Raw genomic sequence first — 12,405 nt, 5'->3', positions numbered from 1 at the left:
TCTTCCTATGATGTAAATTACAGACGCCTCTCATCTTTTTAAGTGGTGGAACTTGCACTATTGCTGACTGACTAAATACTTTTTTGCCCCACTGTATGTCATAGACTAGGAGAGGGGAATAAGCATCTGTTTAGATACTTCAGGTGGTGGGTTATCTTCAGCATTTTCTCCAGAATCTGTCATATACAGGTGCTTCTCACAAAATTAGAATTATCAAAAAGTTAATTTATTTCAGTTCTTCAATACAAAAAATGAAACTCATATTATATAGTCATTACAAACAGAGTGATCTATTTCAAGTGCTTATTTCTGTTAAAGGGAACCTGTCACCCCCAAAATTGAAGATGAGCTAAGCCCACCAGCATCAGGGGCTTATCTACAGCATTCTGGAATGCTGTAGATAAGCTCCTGATGTATCCTGAAAGATGAGAAAAAGAGGTTAGATTATACTCACCCAGGGGCGGTCCCGCTGCGGTCCGGTCCGATAGGCGTCGCGGTCCAGTCCGGGGCCTCCCATCTTCTTACGATGATGTCCTCTTCTTGTAGTCACGCTGCGGCTCCGGCGCAGGCGTACATTGTCGGCTCTGTTGAGGGCAGAGCAAAGTACTGCAGTGCGCAGGCGCTGGGCCTCTCTGACCTTTCCCGGCGCTTGCGCACTGCACTACTTTGCTCTGCCCTCAACAGGGCCGACAAAGTACGCCTGCGCTGGAGCCGCAGAGCGAATACAAGAAGAGGACGTCATCGTAAGAAGATAGGAGGCCCCGGACCGCGACATCTATTGTACTGGGACCGCCCCTGGGTGAGTATAATCTAACCTCTTTTTCTCATCTTTCAGGATACATCGGGGGCATATCTGCAGCATTCCAGAATGCTGTAGATAAGCTCCTGATGCTGGTGGGCTTAGCTCACCTTCGATTTTGGGGGTGACAGGTTCCCTTTAATGTTGATGATTATGGCTTACAGCCAATAAAGACCCAAAAGTCATTATCTCAGTAAATTAGAATAATTAACAAAAAACACCTGCAAAGTCTTTCTAAGCGTGTAAAAAGGTCCCTTAGTCTGTTTCAGTAGTCTCCACAATCATGGGGAAGACTGCTGGCTTGACAGATGTCCAGAAGGCAGTCATTGACACACTACACAAGGAAGGTAAGCCACAAAAGGTCATTGCTAAAGAAGCTGACTGTTCACAGAGTGCTGTATCCAAGCATAGTCATGAAAAGTTGAATGGAAAGAAAAAGTGTGGTTGAAAAAGAAAAGGTGCACAAGCAACTGGAATAACCGCAGCTTTAAAAGGATTGTTAAGAAAAGGCCATTCAAAAATATGGGGGAGATTCACAAGGAGTGGACTGCTCCTAGAGTCATTGCCTCAAGAGCCACCACACACAGACATATCCAGGACATGGGCTACAAGTGTCACATTCCTTGTGTCATGACCAATAGACAACGCCAGAAGCGTCTTACTTGGGCCAAGGACAAAAACTGGACTATTGCTCAGTGGTCCAAGGTGTTGTTTTGAGATTAAAGTAGATTTTGGATTTCATTTGGAAATCATGGTCACAGAGTCTGGAGGAAGAGTGGAAAGGCCACAATCCAAGCTGCTTGAGGTCTAGTGTGAGTTTTCCACAATCAGTGATGGTTTGGGGAGCCATGTCATCTGCTGGTTTAGGTCTACGGTGTTTTATCAAGACCAAAGTCAGCGCAGCCATCTACCAGGAAATTTTAGAGCACTTCATGCTTCCCTCTGCCGACAAGCTTTTTGGAGATGGAAATTTCGTTCTCCAGCAGGACTTGGCACCTGTCCACACTTCCAAAAGTACCAATACCTGGTTTATAAACAACAGTATCACTGTGCTTGATTGGCCAGCAAACTCACCTGACCTTAACCCCATAGAGAATCTCTGGTGTATTGTCAAAAGGAAGATGAGACACCAGACCCAACAGTGCAGACGAGTTGAAGGCTGAGATCAAAGCAACCTGGGCATCCATAACACCTCAGCAGTGGCCACAGGCTGATCGCCTCCATGTCACACCAGTAAGTAGTAATTGATGAAAAAAGACCAAGTATTGAGAGCATTTACTGAACATACATTTCAGTAGGCCAACATTTAGGATTTTAAAATAATTTTTCAAGCTGGTGTTATAAAGTATTCTAATTTACTGAGATAATGACTTTTGCGTTTTCATTGGTTGTAAGCCATAATCATCAACATTAACAGAAATAAACACTTAAACTAGATCACTCTGTTTGTAATGACTATTTATGAGTTTCACTTTTCGTATCAAAACTTAAATAAATTAACTTTTTGATGAGAAGTCTAATTTTGTGAGAAGCGTCTGTAATTGGCACACTCACCCAAATCACAGGTTGACCCATTGATTTAGTGAATGAGTATCAATAGCGCAAGGCCACCTGGTAAGCATAGCTACACTGGTAGACCAAAGGTATAGTAACTGGTTAATGAGCCCACACATATAGTAGATATGCAGGCAAAATGATGTTCTTGAGTAGTACAATTAACTTTCACATAGAAAAAAAAAATCTATGCAAGTCTGCCAAAATCAGAAACTGTGGAAAAGTTAGCTCTTAGAATAATTTCCGGCATATGTTCTAGTTTTCTTAAGCAAAATTAGAAAGTCCCAGATTTCTTCATCAAATGAGCTTCAACATCAGGATTTCCAGTTAAACTCATTATTATTAGAGATTTTTTTAAATTCCATTTTCTGTATATGATCATGGTGACAACATCTGTCTTGAATTTTACTTGAACACAGGCCATTGGTTGTTAGTCACCTTGGCTCCCCAAAACATTTGAATAGAATGTGATTGAAAAGTTGGATGTAACCCAAAAGAACTAAAAAATGTAAACAAATAAAAAAAAAAGCATAAACTTGCCTTACAAAAAAAAATCAAGACAAAAAAAACAACCAGCACACAGCTCTATCAACAGAAAAACAAAACAGTTATGGGACTTGGAACAAGAAAAAAAAAGTATTTTTTTTTTTTTTTTTTTTTACAAATTTTAAAATTTTGCAAATTGTCAAATTAAAAAATAAAAAAGCAAACAAAAACGTATATAAATCAGTTATTCATGCTGGGCTGCAGCCATTTATACTGCACAGTAAACACTACTAAAACAACTGATAAAAAATATGTTGGAATTTTTTTGTGTGGTTTTTTTGTGGTTCAGTTGTTCTATACAATATATGGTAAAGTGAATGGTGTCCTGGTGTCATCAAAACAACAACTCGTCCTACAGAAAAACAAAGCCTCATCCGGGTTTGTGAAAGTTAAAAACGAAACAAAATAAAAATTAGCTAAAACATGGCTCCTAGAAGAAAGGGAAGAAAAAGAATGAAGGTACAAAAATTGGCCTCTATGGAAAAGAATTAACAATTGACTTAAACAAGGGGTTAATTTCCTTTAAAATCTGATCTAAAAACAATGCGTTCCACGCTCCATAGAGGCTGTCTATCACAAGAGGTCACCAGGGCGGATGGTGTGTGACACCAGACAGACATGGGAACGTGTATGGAGGATCCTGGGGTACAAAAACAAATGTTTGTAACACACAACAAAACACATTTAAACAATAGGTGATTTTCTGAAGTCATATTGCCCGTAATGGGGTTTTCCAGACTTGGGGTTCAAGTCTGCAGTAGGGTTGATCGAATAGCTTAGCTATAGTGCTTACCGAATAGCTGCCTATTCGCAACACAACACATGCATGGGGAGCCTGTTTGTTGGGCTCTCCATGCATGTGTTGTGACTGGCACACAGCCGTGACACATGCAGCTTCGGCGCCGAACAGCTGATTATCGGGAGCACTCGAGATATCCGGGTTTTATCTGAAGCTATTCGCTCATCCCTAGTCTGCAGTCACTCCAATTGGCTGCAGACTTGTGCATCCTACAATGCGCAGTGTGCGACCTGTCAGGATTCTTTGGTAGGGCACTGGGAGCAATTTGGAAACAAAGGAAGGAAAGGAAATAAAGGGAGGGAAGGAAGAAAGGGAAGGAAGGGAAGAAAAAGAAACAAAAAAGAAAGAGGGAGAGAAAGAGGGAGAAATAGTGAGAGGCAGAGGAAGAGAGAATTAGAGAGAAAGAAAAAGAGAAGGAGAGAAAGAAATAAAGATAGAAAGAAAAAAGAAAGAGAAGTAGGGAGAGAGTGAGAAGCAGAGGGAGAAAGAAAGAAAGAAGAAGGAAGGAGAGGGAAAGAAGGAAGGAGAGAGAGAAAGTGAGTGAAAGAAAATATAAATATAAAGTCAGTCAAGAGAACGAGAAGGAGACAGAGAAAAGAGAGTAAAAGAGGAGAGAGACAGAAAAGAAGGAGAGAGAAAGAGAGAGAAAAAGAGAAAGGAGAAAGAAAGAAAGAGAGAAAGAAAGAGAAAGAAAAAGAGAAAGAAAAAGAAAGAAAGAAAGAGAAAGAAAGAGAAAGAAAGAAAGAGAAAGAAAGAGAAAGAGTGAAAGAAAGAGAAAGAAAGAGAAAGAAAAAGAAAGTGAGAAAGAGAGAAAGAAAGAAAGAAAGAAAGAAAGAAAGAAAGAAAAAGAAAAAGAAAGAAAAAGAAAGAAAGAGAAAGAGAAAGAAAAAGAGAGAAAGAAAGAGAGAAAGAAAGAAAAAGAGAAAGAAGGAAAGAAAGAAAGACACCATTGAGGCCATGATCCGTAATCGGATGTGTAACAATAGGCCCCTTTAGTAACAGCAGCCTCCACCAAGGCGAGTAAGAAAACATAGTCTGTGTGAAATATATAGGAAGCACAGAACCTACGCCCAAATCCCACAGACACATTGTAGCTGAGGCCTTAATGAAGCAGAAAAGGGAGAAAAGAGAGAGTGATAAGTAACAGCACACATGTACCATCATCACAGTGCACACATCTCAGCTGTGACGAGAGGACGACATCTCAGTAGTGGAAAGACTCCGTGTAGAAGTCGTATAGACACGTTCTGTTCACATGTGGCAGATTTATTGCAGAAATTTCTGCCGCTGTTCCATTCATGTGAATGAAAAGAGTATAGAGACCTTGCGCTTTTCTCACTGAATGGTTTTTTAGCGTCTCTCTCCTCTAAGGCTTCAAAACCTTCATTCCCCTTTATGACATTAATTAAAGAGGTTTTGTAGCTTCGGAAAACCTTTGTTCCTCAGCAGCATTTCCACTATTCTCACCCTCCCCAGGTCCGCCACTGCTCCCTGGTGTCTGACGTAACGACGGAAGCGCTGCAGGCAGTGAATGAGCTGAGCGGATCTGCTGTAGCTGCTGCGCTGTCAATGTGACATCAGTGCTGCTGACAGTAACAGACATCGGCAGCAGCGGCACTGGACCAGAGGAGGGTGAGCAAAGCGAGGTTTATTTTTTTTAAACAAACTGCAGCTTGGGAAAAAGGGGTTTTCAGAAATGGAAAAGCCTTTATCCTTTATGCTGGGGCTACACACGGTGACATGTGCGGTTCAACAGCAATTCGAAGGCAAGTTGTGCATCTTTTCTATGATTTGCGGTCGTACGGCAATTTTAGATTTGTGATTTTGCTTTAAGAACCAATTACGGCATATTGCAGAAAAATCACATTTAAGCCACAGTTGCCTGCGTTCCGCTTTGAAGTCGCGTGTGACTTGCGACCGGAGACAGAAAATACAGCACATTTATCAACATTTGTAATTCATGTGATGAGACACCATAGAGAACCATTACACATGATCCGACGAGTGCGGCCATGTAGCCACAGCCTTTTCATGCGCATGTACAAAGATTGCCAACAGGGCCTGCTTACTGATGGTTTCCACAGAGCAACAGCTTTTAGTTGTACATTTTACATCCATTACTCACAAAGTCACATCTCACCTGCTCACACTGATGCCCTGATAGTTATAATTACTGGGATGTCTGAGTTTTTACAGGGCGAGATACGTTATTTGCTATTTACAGTGGTGCTAGAAAGTTTGAGAACCCTTCAGAATTTTCCCAATTTCTATATAAAGTTGACCTAAAACTACATCTGATTTTCACACAAGTACTTAAAAATAGATACAGAAAAACAAATAAAGCAAATGAGTAGAAAATATTACACTTTGTCATTTTTAAATTATGAAAATGATCCATTATTACGTCTGTACGTGAACTTTTAGGATTAGCACAACACTTGAAGGTTAAATTAGAGTCTGGTGATTTAAATCAATGGGATGACTAAAAACCTACAAGTTTGTGGAAGTGTATAATGGCATGAACAAAGGAGAGTTCTTAGGACCTCAGATGATGCTTGTCAAGCTGGATAAGGCTCCAAAATCATCTCTAAACGGAGTCTTCAATCAACAAAGATGACTTCAAAAATAAGCTATACAATAGTCTACGTGGTCACAAAGGAACCCAAGGAAACCGCTAAGCAACTAAGGGCTGAATCATAATGGTGTGCAATGAGAAAGCCACTGTTCTCCAACAAGAACATTCTGCAGTTTGCTAAAGATCATCTGGAGAGGCCAGAAGACTATTTCAGCAACGTTTTGAGATAAAACACTATGGAAAATGTAGAGCAAATCGGGTCTTATCCGACAAACAATTAAAAGGTATTCTTATCAGATTGTGCTAACCTGATCCGTGATTTTGTCCATTTTCAGCTGCGGATCTATGGATTGTCAAAACCAATGTAAATAAAGATACAGAGAACTTGTGGATACCTCCCGAGCTGGCAATTATTGAAGATGTCAATTCACGGGAAATTATTGAACATGCGTTTTTTATCCAATGCGTTTCAAAGTGACAGGCACTTCTTCCAGAAACAACAACCTATAAGGGCATGTTTCCAAAAGAAGACGTGCCTGTCACTTCGAAATGCGTTGAATAAAAACCGCATCTTTAATAATTTCCTGAGAATTGACGGCAACAATGTTTGTGGACAGATGAGCGCATTATATGTCTGGTCAATACAAAGGACTGGCTCATGAATGATTCATTACAAAAGACCAGGGGGTATTAATTAAAACGTTTTTCTTTTTGTTTTGTTTTTTACAGAGACTGTGGAATGCCCTGTCACATAAGGGAGTAAAGGCAGTTACTTAAAAAAAAGAAGGGCGGGTTGAATTTCTCACAACAAATGGCATTGTGAGTGATAAATAATCTAGGGATACAGAGTGTAGAACTTTTGGAGAAATGTTGAACTTGATGAACCCAAGTCTATTTTCAACCCATGTAACTATGTAATATAGAGGTTTTTAGTTTAAATGAGAAGTGTAATGTGTCAGAGGACGCAACTCCGCTGTCTCCAATCATCAGAACAATTACATACTTGACCGATAAGCGATGGACGAGGCCACAGCTGTTTTCCCTACTAGGCCGGTTATTGGGGAACTCGCAGTGAGCGTGTGGAACATGGAATACATAATTATACCCCAATACGATCACTACCAACTCCACAGTAACAAAAGGATCTAGCTGCCACCACCAGTCTTTTATACAGGCCAAGTAGATACTTGTTGAGATAGCGTATTGCTTCAGGGGTGCGGTTTACACAGCAAGAGGAACAGATATTACATTTTATATATTCAATTTGGAAAGGTAGGCAGTGTTTACAAACTATATATAGTTGTTACAAAATGGGAACAAAACAATTCGGTATATACAATTACATGGAGTAAAAGGAACAACAAGAGGAAAGTACTTAACATGTGTCCTGGAAATAGCCCAGAGCTAAGCGGAGGGATGCACTCGTCAGAGCACCTCATTAAAATAACTGACAGAACCACAGAGCACTATGTCCAGAACTGACAAATGACAACAAACCCAAACTCTGATTTTTATTAGATCAAGGTTACACCCACATACCTCCCCTTGGTGAGCTCATATTCGGGACTGGTGGTAGGATGTACTAGGTCTTTAGAAGATTATGAGATCCCCAACATTCAGGATATCGTCGCCCCTGAAGGTCCCATGCGGGAGATACTGTTGCCATGTTTCCTGTCACAATTTTATCATTCTATAGAGATGAAACATGGCATGGATAGCATCAGAAATCTAACCGCAATTAAGTTGGAGGTATTAGGCCGGCCTTATGGTGATGTGAGTGAAAGCGTTATATTCGTCACTTCACCATGAGCGTCTCCACTTGCGAGTATACAAATCCTAGACTCGGTGGCAGGCTCTCTGCAGATCCCATATTGTAATTACTTATTCACGACAAGAGGTCCTACTTCAATGGTGGTGAAGTGTCAACTCTTTCTCACTTCCCCAGTTTTAATTAATCCTATATGTTCAAATAGAAGGAGATATGTCCCCTCCTCTGGAGATGTCTTTATGGATTTTACAATTTTTCTCTACAACATTTTGTTTGGAGAAAAAAAAACAAAACACTGTAATACAGCATGAAAACCTCACGCCATTTGTAAAACATGATGGTGGTAGTATCATGGTTTGGACCTGTTTTGCCTTAATAGATATGAGTCAATTCTCAATTATACCAGCAAATTATAAAGCAAAATGTCAGGACATCCATCCATGGCTGAATCTCAAGAGAACATGGGTGATGCAGCAATACAACAACCCAAAGCAGAAAAGTAGCTCTACATTCTACAAAAGAATTGGCACAGAAGAATAAAGTTTTGGACTGGCCAAGTGAAAGTCTTGACGTCAATCCTGTAGAAATGTGGAAGAATCTGATGTGACCAGTTCATGAGAGAAAACCCACCAACATAACAGAGTTGTAGCTGTTTTGTAGGGAGGACTGGGCTAAAATTCCTATGAGCTGATGTGCCGGACTAATGAACAATTACCCAAAATATTTAGATGCAGTTATTGTTGCACAAGGGAAGCACAGCAGATATTGAGAGCAAAGGTTCACATACTTTTGCCACTCACAGACATGATATTGGATCATTTTCCTCATTTCAAAAAATGACAATGTCTAACATTTTCTCACTTAGCTTTTAAGTCAAAATTAAGCAAAAATACGGAAAATATGAAAAAAATTCGGAAGGATTCAAAAACTTTTAAGCAGCATTGTATGTTTCTGTACAAAAGTAATAACAGCAAAAAATAATCACAAATCCATTCCACCTAATCATTTTAACCATTTACACTTAGAGATTATTGCTATGTTCACATATTCCCAGTTGGATGTGGAGGCTTAGTCTGAGGCCTGCTCTACACACAGAAAACACCATAGAAGAAAGGAAAATCTCAGCCCGATTTCATGGACATTAGTAATATTAGCTCATAATACAGGTCTACGAAATAAATCTGGTCTAAGAAATAAATCCGGTCTACAAAATAAATCCGGAAAAGAACTGACCAGGAAGACTCCATAATCCCGACACCTCCAACGTCCGGAGCTTCTTCTCCAACTCCGCCACCCTGTTACCGAGAATCCTGGAGGAATGTGGAAAATGAGTCACAAGTCGACGTCAGATTTTACATCCCACACGAGATAACGTCTAAGAGGTGGCCATCTTACAAAGTCACGGGGACAGAATTGGTTTCTATTCACCAAATTTGAGAGAATGCTTTTAATATTGAAACCAATGTAGTGGTGGCTTGGTCATGGCTGTCTCCACTGACGTGTATGGGAATTATAGGAACAGCTATGGCGATGGTCCCTCCTTTCATGCACTAAATGGTACTAATCCCCTTATGTGTCCATTGAAGGGACCACTGTGAAATATCTCTTCTACAATGGGAATCTTCCTTTTTTTAATACCCTTTAATGACCGAGGCAGGAATATATATGTTTAGGCGCCAATCACAGATTTAGCTGTCCTCCATTACCCATCAACACTGAAAGTCCAATAGACAGCGAGTAGAGTAGTACGTGCGTTGCGGGGGTCTCTCACTGGGGAAGGGGGCTTAAGTTTTTGGGACCACATTTCCAGATTCATTACAAAAATAAGATTTTTTTTCTCTTTTTATGTTTGACTATTGATTCATTTGGCCCAAATGAGAGAAACGTTATTCTGAGACCTGCAGCGTACAATTATCTGAAGGAAATGCTCAGAATGACCGAGCCTTGAGCTTCCTTGTTGCAGTGCGATGAGACATCTTGGATGTTCTTCTTTCTTTCCTATAGGAACACAGTGGGGGAAGTACACAGGGGGCCGGATGCAGCTGGGGCAGTACACAGATTGCCAGACAAAGCGGGGGCAGTACACAGATTGCCAGACAAAGCGGGGGCAGTACACAGGGGGCGGACACAGCGGGGGCAGTACACTGGGGGCCGGATGCAACACACAGGTGGCCATACGCAGTGGGGGCAGTACACAGGAGGCCGGATGCAGCACACAGGGGGCCAGACGCAGCGGTGGCAGTACACAGGGGGCCGGATGCAGCGGGGGCAGTACACAGGGGGCGGACACAGCGGGGGCAGTACACTGGGGGCCGGATGCAGCACACAGGTGGCCATACGCAGTGGGGGCAGTACACAGGAGGCCGGATGCAGCACACAGGGGGCCAGACGCAGCGGTGGCAGTACACAGGGGGCCGGATGCAGCGGGGGCAGTACACAGGGGGCCGGACGCAGCGGTGGCAGTACACAGGGGGCCGGACGCAGCGGGGGCAGTACACAGGGGGCCGGATGCAGCACACAGGGGGCCAGACGCAGCGGTGGCAGTACACAGGGGGCCGGACGCAGCGGTGGCAGTACACAGGGGGCCGGATGCAGCGGGGGCAGTACACAGGGGGCCGGACACAGTGGGGGGCATGCACAGGGGGCCGGACACAGTGGGGGCAGTACACAGGGGGCCGGACACAGCGGGGGCAGTACACAGGGGGCCGGACACAGCGGGGGCAGTACACAGGGGGCCATCGGGGGGCAGCGCACGTACTTGTTAGTTTGTCTTTGGTGCTGAATAACCATGTTTTTCTCGTGAATGGTTTCTAGCAGAGCTGTGGCCAGAGACTTGAGATCAGAGATGGACTGTGGAGTTGCCGGCAGACTGCAGCCGTGATCCTCTGACAACAGCTCCTGAACTGCACAAAACAAAGGAACAGACGGTGACGGATGAAGATCCCAGTCATTAAATCTATCCGGATAGTCAGTGTCACTAGAGAGAGTACAAAGGAGGGCAACAAAATTAATAAAGGGGATGGGAGAACTACAATACCCAGATAGATTAGCGAAACTAGGATTATTTAGTCTAGAAAAAAGACGACTGAGGGGCGATCTAATAACCATGTATAAGTATATAAGGGGACAATACAAATATCTCGCTGAGGATCTGTTTATACCAAGGAAGGTGACGGGCACAAGGGGGCATTCTTTGCGTCTGGAGGAGAGACGGTTTTTCCACCAACATAGAAGAGGATTCTTTACTGTTAGGGCAGTGAGAATCTGGAATTGCTTGCCTGAGGAGGTGGTGATGACGAACTCAGTCGAGGGGTTCAAGAGAGGCCTGGATGTCTTCCTGGAGCAGAACAATATTGTATCATACAATTATTAGGTTCTGTAGAAGGACGTAGATCTGGGGATTTATAATGATGGAATATAGGCTGAACTGGATGGACAAATGTCTTTTTTCGGCCTTACTAACTATGTTACTATGTATGTTACTATATCTCACTAATGCAGCTCACTGGGCAAATCCAAGGGGTCTTCCTACTTATAAAGTGATGGCGTATCTCTAAAGATACCCTATTATTACTGGCGGGATACTCGTCTCTGGGGCCGCTAAGGATCTGGAGAATTAAGTTTTCCCTTCACAGCGACAATGTGGATGATCACTCAACAGCAGCACAGCCTCATTCACATTAATTAGACTAACTACAAATCCCAGAAGGGCAGCGGGACTGGGGCACCAATGGAAACTTAGAGAATGAGGCCCCTATATCCGCAGTCTCGTTGGGGAGTCCCAAATAATGAATCCTCATAGATCATATAATGGCGGCATATCAGGCATATCCTTCTACGTAATGACATACTAAAGAGGGTCTGCGACTTGCCAGAAACACGTAATTTTTTCACTTCATGTAAATGCCGATTTTCTCCTGAATCCTGTGCTGTTTTTCTTTTGTTCCTGCGCCTCACCATTCTGGAGATATGGACAATTTTTCCCTTTTTCCCGGTCTATAAATCTACTCTTTACAGCCAAGTGGGGGTCTTCCCTGTGGGAGTCTTCTTGAGGATCATGCCCAATTGCTTAAAGAGATTAGATTCATCTACAGGGCAAAGGGGGCCATATCTCAAGAAAGGAAAGGCGTAGGAAAAAAAAAAAAAGTAACACCAAAATCAGGAGAACAGCGGCATCAAGAAAAAACATGACACGTTTATGGCAAGTGAGTTTATGTCAAGCAGTTTCCATAAAAAGAGTATACTTGTCATGCTTAGCGCTCTTCTGTAGAGCCGGGCTTATGTTAGACGCTGTCTTATCCAATGTACATATTCCTACAGAGTAGTACCGTATTTTTCGGACTATAAGAAGCACATTTTTCCTC

At 42.4% G+C, this 12,405-nt stretch overlaps 1 protein-coding gene across 4 annotated transcripts in view; it reads right to left on the bottom strand.

Annotated features, from left to right (window-relative positions):
* Positions 1-12,405, bottom strand: part of CCDC149 (coiled-coil domain containing 149) — a 128,417-nt gene that overhangs the window by 10,594 nt on the left and 105,418 nt on the right. For 2 of the 4 annotated variants that reach the window (XM_069744656.1, XM_069744655.1), the window contains exons 9-11: positions 10,800-10,944; positions 9,275-9,351; positions 4,767-4,799 (exon numbers count right to left, since the gene is read on the bottom strand). In XM_069744656.1, the coding sequence (XP_069600757.1) occupies positions 4,767-4,799; positions 9,275-9,351; positions 10,800-10,944 (255 nt within the window). The remainder of the gene's footprint in view (positions 1-4,766; positions 4,800-9,274; positions 9,352-10,799; positions 10,945-12,405) is intronic. The other 2 variants (XM_069744658.1, XM_069744657.1) reach the window with 1 other exon arrangement.

This window comes from Ranitomeya imitator, chromosome 1 (genome assembly GCF_032444005.1).
Source record: "Ranitomeya imitator isolate aRanImi1 chromosome 1, aRanImi1.pri, whole genome shotgun sequence".
Lineage (NCBI taxonomy): Eukaryota > Metazoa > Chordata > Amphibia > Anura > Dendrobatidae > Ranitomeya > Ranitomeya imitator.
This window is presented reverse-complemented; position numbering and strand designations above follow the sequence as displayed.